At 37.7% G+C, this 24,527-nt stretch overlaps 1 protein-coding gene across 2 annotated transcripts in view; it reads left to right on the top strand.

Annotated features, from left to right (window-relative positions):
* Positions 1–736: 736 nt before the first annotated feature.
* The window catches only part of LOC121870998 (mitochondrial coenzyme A transporter SLC25A42-like), a 43,900-nt gene continuing 20,109 nt past the window's right edge, over positions 737–24,527 (top strand). The window contains exon 1 of one of the 2 annotated variants that reach the window (XM_042373018.1): positions 737–1,116. In XM_042373018.1, the coding sequence (XP_042228952.1) occupies positions 1,067–1,116 (50 nt within the window). In that variant the 5' untranslated portion in view covers positions 737–1,066. Of the gene's footprint in view, positions 1,117–23,884; positions 23,933–24,527 lie in introns of those variants that run through there. The other variant, XM_042373019.1, reaches the window with a different exon arrangement.

Genomic DNA, 24,527 nt, shown 5'->3' with positions numbered 1-24,527 from the left:
AAAAAAAAACTAAATATGGTAAACCAGATCAACCACAGCATTGAGTAAATTTAATGCCTCACGAAAAAAAATATTAACACATCAAAACAATGAATTATTAATTGCTAAAATTTGATGCTATTATGGGCGTGCGGTCTACACAATATTTAGGTTAGGTTAGACTAAAAATACCTTTGAAGACCGCACGCTAAAGTAGCACCTAAAATTACTATACAGGGTATTGTATTGAACGAGACCACAACAGGACTCCATCCCTCCCCCTCCAGCCTGCCAACGTGCTGTGATGTTAAGAGCAAGGGTTATTTCTCCAGAATTCTTGTAGGAAACTGTATATTCCCACGGCCTACTAGGACCATATACTTATATATCTCTACATACTGTATCTACTGTATATTTATGTTGAACTGTTTAACTACATATTTTATAAACTTGCCTACATTTGTAAATCTGTATGACTATTGAATTATTATTATTATTATTATTGTTGTTGGTGTTGTTGGTGTTACACTAGGATTTTTAAAATTTCATTTTGTTACCCATATAGTTTTGACATTTTCTATGATAAAAATGTCTAAACTATCAGTTTAGACGTAAATGTATATCAAATGGCTGAATATTGACATATTTTGGTTTTTAAATTACAATCGATAGCAAAACATATGAAATTTCTAAGCCAAAGAAAAATACTAAACATTAAGAAATTATGTAAACAGTAAACAGCTGTGACTGAGACTGGTCACTGTCTCGTCTGGACTGAGTGAACTAGGTAGTACAGTATCCAGTGTTGTGCTCCTAAGAGGAAGTGTATGGTAGTGAATGTTCTCATAAACCCTTTTTATATTAAAAGGAGAAGACGTTTAACAATGTCGTATTTGTGAAAACAGTTAACAAAAAAATTTAAAGTCATCTTTTATCATGTAACAATGTAAAACTTATTGAATATACTGTACTGTGTCCTCACCTAAATTTTAAACTGAACAAAAGCTGGTCAGAAATAATATAATTGTCTTCATAGTGCGGCGTATACGTACATCATGTAATAAGAGAGAAGACTTTTGTGCCTTTAATGTCAATAGGCACAGAAGAAACGTCTGTCAACCTTGCAATGGCCATAAGGTAAGACGCAGACAGCAAGGTGTATTTCTGGCAGGGTTGGAAAAAATCATGATTTATAAAAAAGTCGATTTATTTGATTTAAATCGTATTTTTTAATTTAAATCGATTTTTTTTATTTTTTTACTAATTGCATTGAAATAGTATTTTTAAACCATAAAAACAGTATTTTTCAACCAAAGCTTATTCAGGATAATAAACAGAAAATTGGCATTAAGATATTTATGCAGCAGATGTACCAATGGAATTTAACACATTAATATTCTTTTTGTAAAATAAAAGAAAACTGGTAACATATCTTACACTTGAATGCACAAATCCAAACGTAATAATGAAACTTAACATAAATGCTCTTATAGGATTACAGTGTTTCAAAAATTAATAACTTAACTTCTTCTGGTAACAAGTTTATTTTCTTACATTTGTAGGATTATAGTGTATTAAGAATTACCGGTAATAACTTCAAGTCAACACAATATTCTCATTCTGTAAACAACAAAAATAGTTCAAAACATTTAAATTAGCTTAGTTGAACATTGAAATGTTTATGTACTGTGACAAGCTTAGATGCCTATTCCTGTCCTAGGCGATTTCTTACCTTTGAGTATACAAATCCATATGGGGAAAAAATTCTCTCAACCCCTGCTGATGATGCAACAGCTGTAAATAATTGCCTAGGAATATCCATTACATTTTCTGTCATATCATTGGCAAAATACTGCCACCAAGCAAGGGGTGAGAGAGATTTTACAACATCTTTACCAAAATAGACCTCTTTAAATGGTGCACATCTTCCATGGAAGGACATTAATGTTGAAAGGAATGTGGAAGAGACGCGCACACATACTGTTCTGCAATGTCTCGCTGGTCAGGAGTCAGATGTCTGCCCTGATACCTTGGATCTATCACATTAGCTAGAAAATGGGCAGGTATCAATGCTACTTTGATTCTTTTTTCAAATTATCCATATCCTTCTTATCTGTTAAATACTCCTTAATATCAGTTTTCAGTTTTACCCAGATTTCTACAGCATCACTTAATAGGGTATGTTCTCTCTGGACACAGTCCAATGCCACAGCCACAGCAATAGGCTTAAGTCTTTCTAAATAGTCTTCTGCAGTTCTTTTTAATGCCTTATCATTAACTTTCCTTTCAATTTTCTTATCAATGTCTTTACTATTTTCTTTGCACACTTTGACAAGGGTTTCCCAGTTCTTTAAATAAGATTCAATAGAATCTGTCACTGTGTTCCATCGTGTGTCTGATGGCATTGCAGTACCTGTACTAGCATTGTTCCTCCTGCTCTTCTATACAAAGATCCTGGGCTGTGATGATTTCTGAAGTATTTAATGATTTCAGTAATGTGCTCCTTAATGTTCTTGATTTTGCAGGTCTTGTGAAAGCAAATTTAACAGGTGTGCAGAGCAACCATATGTTATAATCAGTGGCGTGTCGTGAGAAAAATGCTAGGGTAAGCAAATGACGCTTTCTTACTTGTAAAGTCACGAGATCTAAAAGAATTCTTTAGTAGATCACATACAGGCTTTGTTGGTTGGTTGTTTGGTATTTATTTGTGATTTACTAAAAAAAATCCAACTTTTCCATTAAGGGGGGGGGGGTATCTAAAAGAACTAATGATTTCCGGCCAAAATGAATATCAAATTTGCTTGAAGCTCATCAAATGCCATAGGAAAAACCTATTTTTAATATCAAAATAAAGACTGGTGCAATACTACCTACTCCATCAAAAGTGAACAAGACATGGTGAAACTTGTGACTGAGCGAATGTAATAATATTTAAAAATTAATATCTTGATTATCCTTAATTTCCTAATTTAACCTAGTCGGGGGTTCTGCCCCCAGACCCCCGGTAGGCCTAGCTTAATCTAACCTAACCAAACCTAAATGTTTTCGTGTGAAACTTGTGACTGAGCAAATGTAATAATATTGAAAGATTAATATCTTGATAATCCTTAATTTCCTAACTTCCCTAGTTGGTACCTAGTCGGGACCTCTGGTAGGCCTTGCTTAACCTAACCTAACCAAACCTAAATGTTTCAATTGTTTAAAACTTTGGGGTGCACCACGTCCGAAAGTACAATACATTAGTTAGAAGTGGATAGCGTGATCGTCTTTCTCGTAAAATTTGGCCATAACATAAGAACAAAGAATGGAGGAAACTGCAGCGGGCCTATTGGTCCATACTGGGCAGTCCCATTTACACCCAACCCCTATTGCTCATATATCCATCCAACCTATGTTTGAAGCTATCCAGCATATTCGAGTTAATGTTGATATTTGGTAACTTGTTCCACTCGTCCACTACTCTATTTCCAAACCAATGTTTACCTATTTCGCGCCTAAATTTAAATTTGTCTTATTTAAAACCATTGTTGCGAGTTCACTCCTGGTTGGATAGTTTGAGTACCTTTGTAATGTCCCCTTTGTTCAGCCCTGACTTCCATTTATACACCTCTATTATATCGCCCCTCACTCTACGTCTCTCGAGGGAGTGCAAAATAATCGTAGGAGCAAGAATGACAGTCAAACTCCACCACGGCCAGTGTCAGACTGGTCAATGAAATTAAAATCTGTACCCAGGCTGCTTTCTTTGAAACAATTAAAATGTGATTGGTCGAAAAATATTCGCGTGATGATATCGATACATCATTGGTCACGACTGGATGACGTCAGTCAATATTGCGCATGCTTGATGCACCGATAATATCTCCTCACAGAGATGAAGACTTGAAAACTACTTAAAATCAATTAAATTCAATTGTCACTATTATCAATTTCCGCCTGGTATATATGGGGGTTCAAAATGCTCAGAATAGGTAGATCTAAATGTTTCAGTAGTTTATAGCTTTCGGGTGCGCTGTCTGAAAGTAAAATAATACCAAAGGATCAAAGGTATTATTTTTATTGTTTCCACCCAAGGAATTTTGAGAATTTTATGGTTGCAATCAATATTTAAACAATTCTAAGACTTTTCTTCTAATCTGTTTCCTTCACAAATGACTTTTATATGCCTGGCCGATTAGGAGGTTAGGTTAGGTCATTTGTGAGAGAAATGTCAGAGACGAAAAGTGTCTTAGAATTGTCTAAACTATTAATTGCAACCATAATCTCAAAATTCTTTGGGTGGTGACAAGTGAAATTTTACCGAACCAAAGGGTAAACGTATTCAACCTAACAGTGCTCATGTACAGTCGATCAAAAAATTATCTTAAACAATATGACACAACAGATGATGAATTTTGACAACTCTAACGAAACAACAGAAGTTGTAGTGTTCCTGCTGTGATTCATCGATCACCCCAGTAAAGATAGTTTTTTTTTTTTACCAACTGTACATTGATAAACATCTTACCAAAAACAAGGGTAATGCTGGAACAGATGGCTAATACCAGGATTGGCTCACTTTTGTTCATTTTTTTCCACAGGTATTCTTTTGGTGATTGTAAGTAATAAAAATAATACAACTTTTATATTGATTATGAGTAATTTTATTTACAGTGGGGTATGCTATAACGAATCTAATTGGTTCTAGAACCTTGTTCGTTATAGCATTCGTTTGTTATAGGATTAATCCGTTCCAGGCCCCCAAATACAACCACTTAACACTGAAAAATATAATATAAAATTGTAAAAATTGTAAAAAAGTGCATAAATATGCATCTAAACCCCTGAAATAAAGAATATCATTAATATTTGTAATAATAAAACAATAAATTAGAAAAAAAAAATTATGTTTGTTGTAGGAGTTTCGTTCGTTATAGCATTCTCAATTTTATAGGTAAAACCGTTCGTTATAGGAATATTCGTAGTAGGATCCGTTCGTTATAGCATACCCCACTGTATAATGTTTTTTCTTTATCAACGATCATAAATTTCCTTTAGTGGGCAGGGTATGAAGGTTGAGGGAAATTACAGGGTAAAACACTGAAAAACTGATCAAATGACTCTAAAGAGATGTTTTTATGTGCTTTGTACGTGAAGAAATTAATTATTTACCATAAATATTCTTCCAAAAAATTTATGGTTGTGTGTTGTCATCTGCTCTTTGTTAACAACCAACCCACTCGGTCCGAGCGTATTCTTACATCCACAAAAAATGGAAAATTACTCCATGATGCTTCAACAAAGTTGATTTCATTGGTACCAGATATCAAAATAAGTACTTTCTGTTTAATATGACAGGGTTAGGTTAGGTAAGGTTAGGTTAGATTAGATTAGATTAGATTAGATTAGATTAGATTAGATTAGACTAGACTAGACTAGACTAAAGATATCTTCATAGACAACACACTATAGTAGCACCTCTACCAAAGTTGTGCCATCACACCACTGTCACCATAATGCCTACTACAGGCATTACAGTCATCACCACTGTGACTATTGCCATCGCCACAATTATCACTCACTATTAACACTATATCTGATGAGAGAATTTAGTGACTGATGAGTTGGTAGATACAATACTGTATAATGAAAATACAGTACCAGGTTTTCATGGTACGTACATCGTTATGTTCTACTTTTGAAGTCCTTTCATATTTCATTTTGGAAATTTGTACCATCCATGTTTTTTTAATCATTAAATGTATCTACAACAATAAGTAATTCCTATCCATACTCGCCATATAAGTAAACAAATAAAACCGAATGGTCAGCATAATTAATATCACATATGAAATGCAATAGTTGCCTATACAGTATACTGGGCTGTATCATTATCACTCAATGAAGACCATAATTTTGCAGTACACTGTATTAGTAAACAAAAGTATAAACAGTATGATTAAATGAAAGAATCAGTATGAAACTGTCGATTTTAATGTGCATACAAAATGTACTCAAAAGCACAAGATTTTGGGCTCGCAGCATAAGATTAGCACTTACAGTATGCACTAGAGGCCATAAAAGTTAGTAATCTACTCCACTTCAAGATCTGTAATAAGTTTAAGCTATGGTTACACATGAAGCAAACATGAAATGTTTAGAACTAAGCAACACTATCCAATAGCATTGTGGCTCACAACTTCACATCAAATAGGTTCTGGCACTCAAAATATGCATTACTGTACATTTAACTCGGCTGTAATCCAGCTTCATTGTTAGTTTAAAGTGAAAGTGGAAGACTGGTTACAAAACAGGTAGAACTGTACAGGTATGTTTTATTTTTAAAATTTAATGTAAATAGCTGTGGTTAAATCAGACAAGTGTTGCTGCCAAATCTATTGACCATGTTGCCCCTTTGCCAAACACTGACAATAAGTGAAGCAAGATGTTTTGAATAGTTTGAGGTTATAAGCTATTGGTAAAGTAGTCTGTGGCAGGGAGTTACACAGAATGCGACTTTGGGGTATAAATGATGGAATATGAATGAAATAGGCAAGGGTCCTCTCATAGGTCAATGATGGGAGTGTGGCGATGACATTATCATGACACTGACCATGGAAGTATAGTATGTATCTGCAAGATGTGTGTAATGCTATGAGTTTTCTGTTAGTGCCATTATTGTTGATTGTTTTGATGACTCTTCTGCACCAAATAGAGGTAGTGTCAAAACACCAAACCCAGCCTACTGATGGATTATATAAGTGGCTCCCAACTATTAATTAGTAAAGTATAGCCTATCTCAGAACATAAGCCCACTCTTCATTGAAGTAACTAACTAAATGTCTCATGATGACTGTCATAGTAAAACTTGAGGTAGGGTGGAATATCATTCCTGCTACTTAATACTGTACTGTATTGTATGCAAGATCATCCTAGAGTAATGAGGATACTGTATATTATGGTGTCTGGCAATAAAGGATTTATATTGTGAAATTCGGGTAGTCCAATTGGAAGGAGCTTTGAAGGGTTAAATCTGCACAGGTAGCTATTAAGATAAAAGAAATGGCTATAACCAGGTCACCGGGTAAAACAGTGTACATTTGTATACAATGAGGTTTATTGTTTTTATCAACAATAAACCTAAACAAACCTCGAGTCAAGGCAGGTCAGGAAGTGACCTGATATGTCTCAAGGACAGGTAATGTGTGTGTGTGTGTTTGAACCAGGTGACTCGGGTCACTAGCCTTTGAACTATTTTACCATCCGACCTGGCTCAATAGCCACTTCCTAAGATATGGTGACTCGGGTCACTAGCCTTTGAACTATTTTACCATCCGACCTGGCTCAATAGCCACTTCCTAAGATATGGTACAATATCCTGAGAAATCCCCAAATCAGTAGTGATAGCCATTGAATAGACTGTCCATAACTACACACACTGTTATTTGATAGAAAGGAATTAAGGATGAAAGAGAAAAGGTCATGCAGAGCAATTTTGTAAGCAAGGATGGGGGATAGAAGGTACATGGAGATCAGTAAAGCACACCCACCAGGATGTACTGTTTAGTAATACTGCACTACACTGCTGCTGGTCTCATTATAAGCTGTTATTTGCTGGGTGTTTAGAAGTTTGACTTTTGATTACCACTTCTAAATTCTTCACTACTGTCATGGTTCAGGAAATTGGGTCTGATGCCTACTCAGGTCAGTTTGACCCTACGGAATACGTACAGTACAGTACAGTATTGCAGGTTTTCTCTGGAGACTCCAGGTTCTTCCTGTGTTATCACTGGACCCATTCAGAGACAACTTATTTAGTATTCCTAGTTATAATACCAAAATAAAACTTTATAATCAAATGGCTCTTCTATCATATATTACCAACACTTAAGAGTTACTGTACATCATACCACTAATCAGGATGTCCCTGTGTTATAAAAAGATTTTATATTCAATTTCAAAGTTACCGTGAGCATTGTTACTCCTATGCTACCTATCTAGTTAATCCCACTTGTTCATTTCGTCATTTCTGCAAATTGACTGATTCATTGAAAGAGTGTTTCATATCAGTAGTAAGTCAGTGAATATATAATGTTTGTGCCCACACCAAAAAAAAAAAAAGCTTGTACTTTATAGTGAAGTCCCCTTAATAGGAGGTTAGGTCAGGCCCTGGTTTTTCTAGTCATAGTCTGGTTAGATTAGACATGTACTCTATAGTAATACAGTAATTGAAAGGGGTTAAGTTAGGTTCCTGGTGATGTTTTTATTTTGCAAAAATTTATTAACTCCACCAATTTTGGGATGTTCTTGATAAACTGAAAAACTTTTCTTGTGTTGAAAAGTTTCCAACCTCGACTCTTTGTAGAGGTGGACTGGGAACTGTTTTGGAGCCGTGCCATTTTATTATGAGTTGGGTCCATTCCACCCCACTAGAACTGATAGTTGGGGCCCATTTCATCCCATCTGCACTGATAGTCATCTATGACCTAAACATTTGTCACCAGATTTATAATTTTTTGAGAATAAGCATTCATCTGATCATTTCCTGATATATCAACTGCGCCATCCACCCTCCTCCTCTCCCACCATACTCCTCCCCTCCCCCCATCCCCCTCCTTCGTTCCACAACTCACCACACACTCGCTCTACCACCTCTGCCCATCGGTGAGGACCAATACAAATTTAGTACTGTAGTTCTATACACTGTATATATACTATTTTCTATAGAAATGGCAATGATTTTCTGTATATGTACTGTTTTTCATGGGGCAAAGGGAGGCTGGGGAACGTAACTCCCGTATTTTATCTATTTTTTATGGGGCAAATTGGTCCGCTTAACATTGTTTTAGCATAACGTCTTATTTTTAGGAACGTAACCCGGCGTTAAGCGAGGACTTACTGTATGTACACTACCTAACCTAACCTACATGATATTTCTGAGTTTAATGATTTCGGTTTTTCTACTATTTTCTCCAAGAAAAAATATATATATTTTTAAATCAGAATGTAAAACTATGTCATTACATGTTTATTTTGATGAGCTTCATTTTTTATTATTTTTTTTTTATTTAAAATTACCTTAGTATTTATTCCCCTGAGCTACAGTATATAATTTCCAAGTTGAATTGTATCAATATTATTGGCAAAATTTCAATGTTAATTAAATGCCTAGGCACATTATACATTTGGAACCCTATTTAAAGTTAGGTGTACAGTATATGAAGGCAAATTTCAAGTGCATTGATACTTATATTGGAGTTTGGCATAGATAAAAAAAATCGATGGGTTTTGATAAATTGCATTTATTTTAACTAAAAATAGTGGATAAACAATGGTGATGCTGTTTACAGTACAGTGTAAATGCGTTAATTGTAAGGTGTTTCAGCTGCATGGAATAGCTAACGTGTTGGCTATTCTGTCTCTTGCCAGACGCTGCTGACTTCTGCTCATGACACTTTCAGAGGGAAAAGCTAACGCCTCGATCAGGCGTTAGCGTTTGCAGTGGGCAGAGGTGCACGAATAGCTAACAACCAATCAGCGAGTTTCTCCCACTGAAACACTGTGTAAATACTGTATGCGGATCATGGCCGCTTATGGAGAATATTTTGATTGATATTGAAGAGTTGGAGGTATATAAGACAATAAAAAAATTATATAATAATCAAAATAATTCAATATACGGTAGTATATTGGATAGGACCTAAACAAAAGCGTATGGCGTGAAAGAATTGAATAGGATTGCGCCTCGTTGAAACCTGTTTTGGCTCCGCCCTTTTTTATTGGGTGCTGTCCGATTTCATTCTTCACGTGAATTTTGTGTAAAATATTGCTAATTACTCAAATATGATTAAAACTTTAATATCATTACTCATAAGATACTTTAAATAAGGGTGGACAAGTTGATTACAGTTCTGTAATTGCAAAATTTTAGACAGAGGAACCTGAAATTCGTCAATTATTTCGTGTTTATGTGTGTGAACACCTGTAAGCAACACAATGTAGCCTCGAGACGAGAGAACATACCTAGTGGAGGCTGTGGAGCACCTTTCTTGTAGAAAAAATGGATTAAGCCATGCAAGTACTGTAATGTAGGAAAGATATTACACCAGTACCTCACAAATCCTTGATTCTTACAGTATAATCTGCTACTGAAGTATAAAGCTATCACGGTGTCCTTTACGTACAGGTCTCCTAATTTTATTGTTTTCCGAAGACTGTGTTGTACAACAGTTATTCCCAAGATGCAGTAGGGTCGTATTTTTTATTGACAGTCCGGGAAAGCTAACGCGTTAGCTATTCTGTGCAACTTAAAAGCCTTAAGTATACACAGGGTCAAGTCCCTCACTACTAGTTAAGAAAAGACGCAACACTACGTCTATCTTTCAGGAGGGAGAGTTTATTTTTAAATTCTTTTTCTATATGACCAATGCAGAAACTTGCCTAACGAACAGAGGCAGATCCATGGGGGGTCGAACCCCCTTTTCATCAGAAAATTCTAAGATTTTTTTAATGTAGTATTGTACAGGTGTTTGCATAGTAAAAAGTAATTACAGTACTAATGATTTCAGAATACTGTATCTCGTAATATCAACTGCACATAGCTTCAAAATGGTCTCAAAATGCCCATAATATTGGCCAGATTAAAAAAAAATCTGGGGGCTTACAGTGTCCCCCTCCTAATTCCCCTTCTGGGTGGGCTCGCTTTGCTAGCCATGTTCCCTCACCCACAAATTCTAGGACCTCCCCCTTTTTTATATTCCTGTATCCGCTCCTGAATTAGCCAAACAAAAAAAAATCTGTAGACGTCATCCGGTATTGTGTAATGATGAAGAGGCACTCGTGCACAGTACTCCAATGGTAAATTTCTACATTAGGTAAAAGCCACTCCAGGAGTCATATGGCAAATTTACAATGATGTAGGGCCACTCAAGGATTCGTCTATACTGTAAATGCATCTCAATGTGACTTGTCGGGTATTCACGTTTTCAAAATATTTTTTTCTATTTCGTATATCAACTGTCATAAATTGCTTGTCACATATCATTTACATACATCAGCTCAGATGACATTTTTTTTTCGAGCTGGTTTCCATTTGGACAACTTCAGACAGTAGTGAATCTATTAGCCCCAGCTTCTTTCACATATGGATTAAATATCCTGGTGCTAGCCTTACCTAATTTAACCAAATCTCAACAGGTATTGTTAGGGTGTTTAATCAACAGGTAAAATAAGATTAATAAGATCAGTTAAACCTTTTAAGTCAAGCATAGGCTGTAATATTTAAAGACAAACGACACCTTGAGACCTTCCATTTACTATGGCTAATAAAGATGACCATAGTATCTTCTATCAACCACATCACTTACTTAAAAGGTAGTTACTGAAGATAGAAATAGGAACCTGATTATTCACTGAAATGTAAAATTAAACAAATCTAAAAGTGAAACCATTAAGAAAATCTAAATTTATAAAAAAAAAATATGAACACATAAAAAAAAGTCAAAATTAAGAGTAATTCAGAGCAATAAATAAATATACAGTATACTGTATAGTACTGTACTGTACTGTACCATAATCCTCACTAGTCAATATGCTGTACGTGGATTGTCCGGCTATGAATGGGTGCACGGTTCCCATCGTTCCTGCAGTTGTAGGCCTACTGACATCACGGTTATCATCAAGTGGGGTGAAGGTGAAAAACTGAAGATACGGTCAGGGTATATTTTGACCATGGAAGGGACGACTTGATGGTGTGCTCATGTCATACAAGGATGTGAGTTGACAATACGGGCAAAAGCTCCATTATGCTCCATCAAGTGAGTAAATTTTTCGACGATCCTTTGACCTTGATTTTTCCCCCAAAAAGTTGGAAGGCAAAGTTTTCGTGGAGTGGAACATATTTGCTGTCGTTAAAGCGCGGACACAAATTGGATCCAACAAATATATTTGGCAAATCTTCAATTACGTCAGACTCGCCATGTGCTACATCCGACGTTGTTTGTTTTCTGCGATATAAGGGTTAACTGTTGTTAAAATCACCGGTTGCCCTCACCTACAGCTCCATTGGCAACACGCCACCGGACTTGTGTAGGCTGGTTGCCCCATGTTCCTTGAGTCTGGCACAGTATTGCATCATTGTGAGCCCGCTATTAATAAAACTAGGATAACACAAAAATTAGATAACCCTGCTTTCATCTGATGCTATACACCTTAACGCTACCTGGGGGTTAGATTAGGTTTGGTAAGTGTTATGGTGTTTAATCGTCAAACGAAATATTGTAAGCTGGGGATGACCAATTCTTATTTACCAAAGGTAATTTTTTCAAGGCACTTTGTATGTATTAGCTGATGTGAAAAAATGGTGTACTCAAACATTACGATTACACTATAAAATTATTTGTGGAATGTATTTTATTTGCCAACTGGGTCACCTTTTGAACAAGTGTGTACAAAGGAAATTACCGTTAACACTCACCATAATCGTTGCCTCTTAAAAAAAAAAAAACACTTTGTTTGCCAACTCAATAATTTGGTACATATTATGATATTCTGCTTTAGATAGTCATAAAGTCTGTCGAGCTCAGTGTTAAGACTTGAGGCATGTTAACTTGCCCCAGGGGGAGGTCTCAGGGAGGGCCAGTAGTCACGCTGTAATGTTATCCAAGAGTACCTGTTGTGACGTGAACCTGTTTATCACAATAACTCGTAATTTCTTATTTCTGGCCATACTATCTTGGCAAGAAACATCAGTGTGATACAGAGGAAATATAATTTATTATGATTTACTAAATAAAGCCAACTGTGTACAGGGATAGTGAAAAATACCGTACAGTATATGGGACACGGGTGTCTTCGTTTAGGATTTTAAATTTATTCAATTCAATTTCAATAGTTTATTCCTTGATAGAGGAAGCGGGATTAATAAATTATCGTCACTGGTGGACCATCTGGTTTTTGGAGATGTTATCTTTGTATATACAGTGTGTTCAGGATGATAATGAAGCAGGGTGATTCCAATAGATTGAGTTATCTTGTGTATATTTCTAGGTTGATGTTTAGGCTACGGCACCAGCACACCAGGCCCAGGGCGCAGGTCATTGATCCGCCTCAGAGCTTGGGGGCGAAAATATAATAATTAATAAAAAAAAAAAAATATATATATATATATATATATATATATATATATATATATATATATATATATATATATATATATATATATATATATATATATATATATATATATATATTTATATATAAATTTATATATAATTTTTTTTATTAATTATTATATTTTGCCCGCCAGGCCCTGATGTGGGTCAATGACCTGCGCCCTGGGCCTGGTGTGCCCATAAATAAATACAAAAATTAAAACAATTGTGAGAAACGATATATGTATGTTGTCAAAGTTAGAGATACAATTGAGACCCTGCAATTGTGTGTAAATGAGGCAGAAAGTTAGATCAGCAACCCGGGATTTTGGTCACAATTTTTGTGATGCCATATGGCAGCAGGGTCTGCCATTAGACAACACATTATGCTTCCAGTATCTTCCCAGGCGGTAGTACCTCCCTGTTTGATAGCTGCCTACCACCTGCCATTATTTCTAAATCTGCCCTTGTTGAGATATTTCTGAGTAAATTACATGAGTCTGATTTTCCACATGTTAGAGTGAGTGATGCTGGATGTTATGTTATGTGATGGAAATTTTAAGGAGTACAGTTGGGTCTTCCAGGTCCCAGCATCACTCCCAGTGAATGTTATATGTCCGTCTGTAACTTCCCGCTGGCTAACTCCACACCAGAGTGGGTGGTAGGGGACACATGGTGATAAGAAACAGGTGTTGTCTCTCCACCTGAATCTGTTTACCTTTACCGTTTTGCTCACTCATCTTGGTGTGTTATCTGCTGGTTTTGAAGCAGTTGTTTGGTCACATTTACAATACTTTTGAATAGTTAAACATATTAAACCTTCACCATGTCAGTAATGGGGGGGGGGGGAAGCATTTAGCGCTATACTTTTGTCTATCCGCCCATCCTTGAAAGGTGTTGACGTTCACCAAGTAAAGAAAACCTGTGGGAGTCCAAATAAAAGTTCGTGAATAATGTACAAGTTAATTGATACTAGGCTGAGTTCAATAATATTTTGGCGTACTGTATCTGTTTCTTTATAAAACTCGTATATTAAAATGCAATGTTATTTAAAAAAAATGCTCTTATTATTATAATGCATTGAAGCCTCAATATGTATTGTTAACGCTGTTATCATGGCGGACAGTTACGGTAAATGCAACTCACTGTGAAATAAAACAATATTTTAAGTTGCACAAGGCGCCTTATTGGGGTTTTATTGCCACTGAGAGTGAGGGAATACTGAAGATAGTGAATCGCGTGTATGGGGGAAGAAATGGGCAGTAATGACTGAAGTGTCAACGGGGGATAAGGTTGTAAGATTGTATGTACTGATACATACACTAACCGAACCTGTATGTATAAACGAGGAAAACGTATCGCACTGAGGGACACTGACCTGCAGGGAACAAGTCAGTACCTGTCAGTACCACTTAGGGTGTGCGGTCAACCTCCTTTGGTTTACCAATTTTAAGTGAAGATTGTTTAATATTACCGGCCCATCACAAAACATGACTTGATCTTGTACACTCAGAATCCAAGGCCAATTCTCTAGTTAGGCAGCCATCACCCTTCCACTGTATTGTCATCTTATGTTGTAAAGTAAGAAAATACGTACCTCACACCTACTCTTCCACATTTAAGTGAAACATGTGTAAAGGTATATGGAGAAAGAACAAGATCATTAGGTTGCACAATGTTGTTACCGCTAAACTAAGATTAGTAAGCACCTTTGGCAGTAGATCCCTCAAGCAGATTTGAACAAAGTGTGTTGCCAGACATTTGGCCACACACTCGAATACTACTTCCTTGACTGTGTTAAGAGAGAACCCTTTAGAGACAGGTCCAAGCACAATGTGTATTAAATGGCACAATATTTTATATCTAATGGCAAGATAGCTGACATATTAAGATCGTTTTTATTTTTGGGGGTACTCGGTAGCTTGGTCATAGGACTAAGCACAGTGCGCGTGAATACCTCTCTCGCAGACGTGAATAACAAGGTGCGCTGTACAGGCATTTTGCCTCTGACAGCTGTACTCACGTAATTGTGAATAAGTCACCCATTATGAACAGAATTAAACAAAGAATGTATTTGAAATACTCTAACATTTAATGTCATAATATCCTGACCACTGGGGTCTGTTACATACACCCTTTGTGACCTCTACTCTGTAATCTTTTTGCGCTACCGCTTACAGGATGAGTATTGGGTTCACAATAAACTAACCACTGTACAAGGCAAAATTCATTCAATTTTCACACTTAAGAACTCTTACAAGAGTGGTGCATTACAGCAGCTTTCCAAGGAGGCTGGCGGACATCATGATATGTGGCAGTGACATGTTCTAAAAAAAGATGTTTGTAGAATATATATATATATATATATATATATATATATATATAAGGTATTGTCTGCCAGGAGCTAGTCGTCAGAGCCGTCAGGTGGAGGCACTTAATGCTTGCCTCAGGCATGTGACGCGACTCAGGGACAGCCGGTGTGCAGCCCTGAGACTTGGGTGAAGTATTAGCCAGCATATGTTGGTGTGGTAGTAACGGCGACCTTGTAATGTTGGCGTAGGTTGGGGTGGGGGGCTGAGGTGGCACGCTGGTGTATTTTAGTGTGGCACTGTGTCGTCACTTTCACTTGTTGGCACGCTCACCACCATGTGTTGATCTGCTTATTATAGTACCCGCCATATAGACCTACACACACTGATGTTAATACAAAGCAGATACACCGCGAGTAGTGTGGTTTTGTTGCTTGCTCATGGAAGAGTTGTGCTTGGAGGGGGTACAGCCGGATTATCTGGCGCGTATTTATTTACGATGTTTATCATCTATTGAAAGGATGGTTCCAGACAGGACTTAACGGATTTATAAGATGCCCCGAGGATAAGTTGAATCTACTTCTGCCTCTGCGTTACACTTTACTGGGTTATTTTTATGTTTGTTTACATTCAGTACATATTAGAAGAGCTTGTCACAAATGTGTAGATTTATACGAATATTTTCCTCATATATATGTCAACTAGGCGAACTTTGGTTGGCTTTTTTCGACAAATTCCATCGATTTTGTTTTTCCATCGTCTAACTATTGATGTAGGTGAATAAGACCATAAGTTTGTGACTGGTGGTTATAGCCAGTAGCCGGTTTCCTTATCCTAGCTGTTTTTCATTTCTTTTAGTTAAAGGCAGAGTAGCGGCTGGGATGACGATAACAGTGCAATAAAATAAACTTGCTGTACTACTTCGTTAAATTGAAACTTAAATTGAAGTTGAATTTTAGTGTTGAGACTAGGCTTCATCAAGTGTGGAACATGGCTCAAAATGTTCAGTAATTCCGAGGTTCAACTTATAAAGAACTTTACTCAAGCTGCTCTGGAATTTAAGAGGCACAGGTGTAAAGGCTTTGTGTCCAGTGTGTTTGCAAATTCCCTGTATGTTTTTGTTTACTTACTCAAGTTACATGTCCAAAACATTGGTATTTACATAATATTCTACATCCGTCTCCATGTATACAACAAGATATCCAATGATACTAATCCATGTATAATAAATTCATGTAATTAATCATTTTATTCTTTAGCTTTGAATAGTTGATGGAAGGTCAGGCCCAAGTAGTGTGTTGATAGTTGTGATTTCTGCACCGTGACGTTGTATACTAATGATATGTTATTGGACTCGAGCTTAAGAGGAGTTTTACCAGGAATATTAACTGAGATATTTTACGCGTGAGATCAACACCAGCTCACCATCCAGAAACTAAATCACCGCTTGATCAGTTCAGGTTTTGATGTAGTAGAGCGTTAGTACCTGCAGGAGTGTTATTCTTAATCAACAATGTTACTGACACTTGTTGCTTCCCTTGCTCCACACGTGTATTTTAAGCAGACCATGAAAATAACTTCAACCGCCTGACTATGTGCTGATGTTGAATCTGAGAAAATTCGTGAGAGAGAGACTTAATAGGTATGAATAGTATGTTCACTGTCCAAGCTTTAGCAACTTTAGGAGCCTCGGAACTCAGATGGATCTACCGTTGACGAACTGGCTGGAAAAAAAAAGAGCTGTCGTATCGGAACGTGGAGTATTCATAGTACGTATAAAACTGGTGCTGCAGAATACGTTACAGATGAAACTGAACAAATATCTGATTAGCATGGCGGCGCTGCAGGGGGGTGAGAGGGGGCGATGGCGAGCTGCAGTTGGGAGGATATTAAGTTTGTTATAGGGACGGGTTTTACCTTCGAGGAGTAATATTTGTAGTAGTAAGTGATGGACATACAGACCACTAATGGATGTTAAGGGGATGGACGACAGTCATGAGCTAAACGCCTCATCATCAGCTTATTAAAATGAGAAAGTAGGTTGTGAATGTCAGCTTCTTTTTGGTTGAAGGGCTTGAAAAAATTACAGGTTTTTCTTGAATTTATTAATACAAAACACAGAACAAAACCAAACATAAAACAGGAACACTGAAAAGCTCCTACACAACACTGGCTTACCAAACTGACTAACATTCAACATTAACAGTAAGAAGATGAAGTCCACTTGGCTTGGGGACGTGGAAGATGACCACTGAGCCTCGAGGGGTGGATGACGGTAGTGAGTAGGGTTCCCTTAGCCTAGGTGGCGAAGACCACTTGACCTTCAGGGGTAGATGGAAGCAGTGTTGAGGGCCACTGAATTGGAGCGGTAGCTGGAGAGAGCGAGATGGGGTGTGAATCAGGCGGCATGAGTCACTCATCCGATCTTCTAGAGTGCGTTCACATCAAGGCCGGAACGAACATAAACTGACTCGAATTGGCCGAGTCTTTAAAATTTTACCCTTGAAAAAAATGAGAGTCGTTTAACAGGTATTGGGTAAGCTGAGAAAATCATAATACCAGCCGCGGTGTCACATATCGTCTGTCACCGGATGTTTTGCGTCAGAATGTTTGCTTCTGGTCTTGGTGTGAACGCATCCTTTAGACGCCTCTGCCCGGCCCTTAGCTAGAGTATAGTTCTTAAAACCAAAATAACGTGAAATCAGTAATGAGCTTGGCCAATGATAAAATTTACACTCCATAGATAACAAGTGTTTTTATAATAAGTAATACCACCAATAACTGCTACCCACATCCTTCTTTCCTCACACAGCCAAACTGTGGAATGCACTGCCTTCTGTGTTTCCGCACTCATACAATGTCTCACTTTAAAAAGCTGGTTTTCCGCCATCTTCGTGGTGTAGATTAATATAATCTTTTCCTTTTCATATTCTTATTTTTTTCGCCCTCTAGGCCCCGATGTGGGTGGATGACCTGTGTACGGGTGGGGTGGACTATTCCCCGTAAAAAAAAAAAAGCTAAAGGAAACACCTAACCCTAACCCAATTCAACTATTCTGAAACGTCCGGATCTCACTCCCTCGGTAACAAGCGGCCCTGTAGTAAAATTTTGGGACCTTTCTGAAAATAATGGGGGGTGTGTGTCAGTTGCGCTTCCTTATTAGATATTCCTTGATCAAATCCTTAGAGGTCTTACATCTGGACCTCCAATTGTTGTTGGAGAGACCACCAAAGGCACTAAGACAGAGGAGTTATTCTTGGCGACTTTAGTGGCAACGTTATGAATGATGATAATGTCTGGAGAGTTAGAGTGAGCCAGTGGTCTCGAGGTCAAGAAAACGAGAGCAAAAAGCACGGTAACGTTAGTCTGTCGGGAAGACTGCTTACATGGAGCAACTGGCGGAGGATCGCCCTGCTTCCTTCTGGAATTTAACTTATCACTTCATGAGGCATCTCTAGTATAACCAGGTGCTCCAGGAGGAAGGTGACAAAAATTGTGTTGTGTGTGTGTGTGGGGGGGTCGGGGACGACCTTCGACAGCTCTCTCACCTCCTTTACCCTGAAACTCTCACAAGCAGGCAAGGCAGAGGAGGAGGCGTGGGAGGCTGGGGAGGTGAAGTGGGTTTTGTGATGGTTCGTGGGCGGTCCACGTGCCTCCTCTGGTCTTGGACAAACACCACTTCTATTTATAGCCTTCTTCCAGGGAATGGGATTACAGCCGCAGTGCTCCCCCACGAGGGAGACTCACTTGATATAATACACCTTTTCACATATATGTTGAGACATTGTTATATACCTATTTGACAAATTTCATAACCGAATGACAGAACACATATCGAATGACAATCTAAAATAACTGTTGGTTCATGCTAACGGAAGTGATTGAAGTTATGAAGTTGACAGACGTGAACAATAAACCGACAGTCTACATATAGTTTGAGAATGTAACAATTGGAGAATGACATACCACCAACAGTTATTTTAGATTGTCATTCGATATGTGTTCTGTCATTCGGTTATGAAATTTGTCAAAATGGTATATAACAATGTCTCAACGGATATGTGAAAAGGTGTAGTGATCGATCACATCTTCTTAACATCCTCGCCACCTGTGTTGCTTTGAGCCTCAGAATATTAGACACACCAGCTAATCTTCTCTGATTATTAAACACCCTAACTCTACCTTTAGTGTCAAGGTGTTTAATGATCGGGGAATAACTGGGGTTTCTAATCTTCATATGATCTCATGTTCTTAGTGATACCCTAATTGCCTTCAGTTGAGAGGCTTAGGACGATTAGGGTGGAATAGTGGTGCTTGTGAGATGGTCGTTACGGTAGCGGACAATAGGATGGAAGTTTACGATAATTACGAATCTGGGTAACGAAGATTAGGCAAACCAGTTTATTTCTTCTCAATTTTAAACACGCTAACGTTGCTCGGGAGTGTGAGGTTAGCGTTACTGTGGTGAATCTTAAGGTGATTTTTTTTTTGTGGGGGGTATCTTCATGTGACCTGCTTTTTGTTTATGGGGAATTTTGTGGAATATAATCACAGTACAGTATATGACCATTCCGGGTGTGTTGCCTGGTGGTAATTCATGAATCCTAGAGGGCCTAAGTCCATACCCGATTACGAACTACACTGAGCACATGATAGAAGGCGGCGGTCTGTAAGGTGGAGGCGGTGGTGAGGAGTCCAAGGTGTTGTAAATGTTAATCTTGCAGTGTGTGATAAACGTTTGTTGGTGTGTGTGGTGAGTGAAGGAGGGCGCCACGGAGAACCCTTTAATACACTCCTTTATCTACCGCCGGCCACTGATCGCTACGAAAAACCTTATCAGGTGATATAACAGTGTTGATACGGCACTTAGTACGCTACGTCTCTCACAGCTACTGGTGTTGTTATCAGTGTTTGTTCGTATATATCAGAGGTGTTGATGTGCCATGGTTTGTGTGTATGTGTGCTAGCATTCACAGGTGTCACAAGTCGGTTACACTAGATATACTGTAGAATCAATCTGTACTCAGAAATATCGGTATAAGAACAGATTTAATAATAAAGTACTTAGCGGGAACATCATTAAGGTGGGGCCATCTGATAACTTAGGTGCACGAACAAAACTCACCTGAGAAAAATATACCACTGCAATATAAAAGAGGGAGGGAAGTTACTTGTCAGTTTTAATGTTAACTGGTGGATTTTAATATATTTTAAATTGACGTTCCCTAGGTTTGGTTATTTTGATATAATTAGTAAATACTTTTAACATTAAGCGGCAAATCCAAACTAAGGTTAACGAAGATACTTAATCCTTAGATCTTAAAACTATAAATATTTTGCTATGAACAGTTAATTTGAAAATATTATAATAAATCAGTTAACATCAAAACTCAGAGAATATTTTTTGTCATACCCCAGTAACATACACTCTCGCCGCGGCTGGACGACCTCTTGATGCCGTCCCCTGTAAGTGGTAATCTACCCTGCAGCAGCTCCAAGGCCATTCGGTACACAACTCTCCTCTCTCTCACCACTTTGTTTGCTGTATATTGAATCTTTTAGTTTTTTAAGTTCACGGTTGAAGGATATCTTGAGTGTTAATAGTTCAATATGTATTTACTAACACTGATATTCTTGTTTTATGATAATTTTCTTGAGATAAATGTAATCTTTATCAGTTGCCTTCTAGATAGCTGATCATTTTAAAGATAACGCCATGTCAATGTTGTTTTTATTCTTATGTAAAAAATAATGGAATTCCGTTGCATAGGTGGACAACATTGCTATTGGGAGTTAACAGTGTAACAACGGGTCCAAAAATGAATAGAGTGAGGGAGGAGGTGGGCGATATCGAGGAAATGGAGGCTGGTGGGTGACGTGATGAGTGATGGCTGGCAGCAAGGTCTATAGATCTACTGTATAGACCTTGGCTGGGGGAGTGAGGGAGACCTGACGACGGTAGATGGGGTGAAGGTTGACAATGGATAATGTGGGATTAATAGTGGTTACCGAGACGAGACAATAACAGATGAATAATGAAGGACTTTGAGGAACACGTTAAACAACAAAGTCAGTTCAATAGATCAATTGTCACCAGATACAAATATTTTTTTTTTCCCACGAAGTAATTTAAGTTCTCGGTGGTAGATTGTTATATAATATCTTTTAAGTCACTTCTATCACAATGTACAGTAACAGTGTCGTGGGTGGAAAGTGTTATTGTATATCTGGGTTGTTTGCATATTAATTTTGTTTAAGCGGGTAACAAATTGTGAGGCAGGTTAACAAGTAAGCTAACAATAGGATAGTACTGTACTGAACAAGATTGAAACGGCCTAACAATGACGACTCATAAACACGAAATTTCAGTCTTGTTCAGAAGCTTGGATGTCAGTGTGTTCTTGTCCCAACCCTGGCCGGATTAACCAAATGCTAATAAGGCTGTACAGTAGTCTCAGGCCCTCGAGTTTAGGCTTTATTGATGTTTATTAAATTTGAATCTTTGCTACAACTTCACAATTTGTTTGAAGAGTTAATGAATTATTTACAATATACCTGCATACATAATATACGGTAGTGCATACATAGGCCCCTCACAACCTTAACCCGGCCATGGTCCCAGCCCTCGTTAACAACACTTTTTTTATGAACGGTAACCTAAGCTCCGGTGTAGTAAAATACCATTCTCTTAGATTTCGTATGAAGATACAACGGGACCGTATAATCTAGTATGGGCAGTAATAATCCTTGTTTGAACTCGGTTGTCACCACTCTTATTATAATAGGATCACAAGGGATGTACTATATTTGTTACCTATACCTCACTTTATATTGATTAAATTTTCAATATAGTGTTCACATCTAATACTAATACAGTACTGAAAGGGCTGGTGTGTGTGGCGCCTGCGGGCTGAGCGGGACCGCTAACTCTCATTGTATTCTTATTTCTCAGATAATGATATTTTCACCTCACACACACTGAGAGCTCTGGTTGTATATCGTTATCTTGGTGATGGATGGTGGCCTGCTTGCTCAATACCACCCTCGTCATCATGTATATCGTTTAAAGGATCAAGTAAGATTTGGTAGTATATCAGTGACCATTTCCAGAAATTATAGAACATTGAATTTATAGAAAGAAGATAAACAATTCATCAACTCGGTTATTAACTGAACACTTACAACACTTCGAAAATAAAGTGATTACTTTAAGAATGCTTTGTCGGTCCTGTATATAAGTTTGCCAGTAGATGACTGACGTCTAGCTTGGCACTACACTACAGTATCTATGGGGCTGGTATCAGTATACTGTGCCCGCTACACCGAGCCAACAGTGTCACAAGAGCACCAACATCACGTGTCAGTAATGTCTACTTAACGTTACATTGTGATCCCCAAGCCCCTGTTCTACGACATGTATTCTATTTATAGGCTTAAATCACAAAGGTACACTAATACTCAGATGTTGATAGTGTACATCCCGTCAATTATGGTATAAGTTGTATCTCACTCTCAACCAGGTACTCTTCTTAGGCATCATGGTGACCGTAACTACAGAATCAATAACACTGTACCATCAGTTTAGCAAGACCGGGTTATATCCGTTGCGGCTGGGAAATTATTGTTCTTCAGTTTTATGGTTCAAATCAAGAGCAGCAGACTGAAAATAAATTGACCTGTAAACAGTATTACAGTACATAAAATGAGGTGACATCATTAATCCCTGTTCTTAAACTCCGTGAATCCTGTGCAAATACAATTGAAATATGAAATGTGGATAATGCTGATTACTTTTGTAGATATTACTTTAGCAAAAATGCTTTTTAATTTGAAAATATTCCAATATACTGTTGTAAAAGTTGAAAAATGCGTCGCTAAATCGACCCCCCCCCCCCAAGTCAATTTTGAAGTTGCCAAACAAAGATTATCCCGTCTTTATTATATGCTAATTTCTTATAGTTATTACGATATATTTGATGTCAAACACACCACAATCATATTTATTAATATTTTTAACAAGAAAATTAAACAGGGCTTATTGTATAATGATGAATTGTTTTAAAAGCGGCGGTAGCAGGCAGTGAGACGAGGAGGCGCGGCCTCTATCAGTGTCGACCACTCTCTCAGTAGTGTGGGCCCCGTCTCTTGCCGGAGTGTTGGTGCACGTAATCCTGGCGTCTGCTCAGTAGTCTGCGCCTTGCAACTCCACCTATACCCTCCTTTTTACGGGGAATGGGGTTTTAGTCCCCCCCCCCCAGCAAACTATTGCTCTTGCTCGTGTTAGTTGTCACGTAGCCCCCTGTGCACGTAGAAGCACAGCTGGCAGCTTGGTGTATAATTTTTGGTGTTTTGTGTATGTTGTGTGAACATTTAATTGAGAATTGGAAAGAAAGTGCTGAACAGTGAGTAATTGTCGAAAGATCATACGTAGCTATCATCACTAAGCATAACCTGGATTACGAAGCAGGAAGCGAGACGTCTGGCTCAATTGAAAACGTTTTTGATAAGCTCATTGTAAGTCCTTGTTTTTGTTTATTTTAGAATCGTGATCGTTTAATAGCTCGAGAGAAGTTAATATCATTAGCTGCTGGGACATCTATAACTAGAATTATTGGTAATTTGATATAGCTCATAGTACTTAACAAAATTTAAACGTTACCTATGTGTAAGTTAGCTGTTAAAATATGGAATTTTAAACGTAAACTCCTGAATCGAGACTAACTGGACAAATAACCGTAAGTGGAAATCCAAAAGGTAATTTAGATTTGGTGAGCCATAAGCTTCTCATGACTGAGGTAAATAGATGCAAAGGTAATTATTATTTACGTTTCATCACAAACTGTAATGTAAAAAAATTTCTGTCAAAATTACGATTAGAACTACAAGTGCTAGCGCAGTCTGAGAGTTCAAACCTTCACCTGCCTGGAGGGAGAATTTTAAATGATGTCAAAAACCTTTTTTTTCCCCTCAGCACTTAAAATGAACTACTTCCAACTGGCGGTCCCAGTTATACCACCTAGTTTTAAGAACTTTGTTAAACTTCGAAATTACGGGAGCGGAACTGCTGCTGCATTACGCATTGGAAGATTCAGTTATGTTGACAGTAAAT

Source organism: Homarus americanus, unplaced genomic scaffold (genome assembly GCF_018991925.1).
Source record: "Homarus americanus isolate GMGI-L3 unplaced genomic scaffold, GMGI_Hamer_2.0 scaffold52512, whole genome shotgun sequence".
Lineage (NCBI taxonomy): Eukaryota > Metazoa > Arthropoda > Malacostraca > Decapoda > Nephropidae > Homarus > Homarus americanus.
The sequence above is the reverse complement of the archived record's forward strand: the minus strand, read 5'-3'. Positions and strand labels throughout refer to the sequence as shown.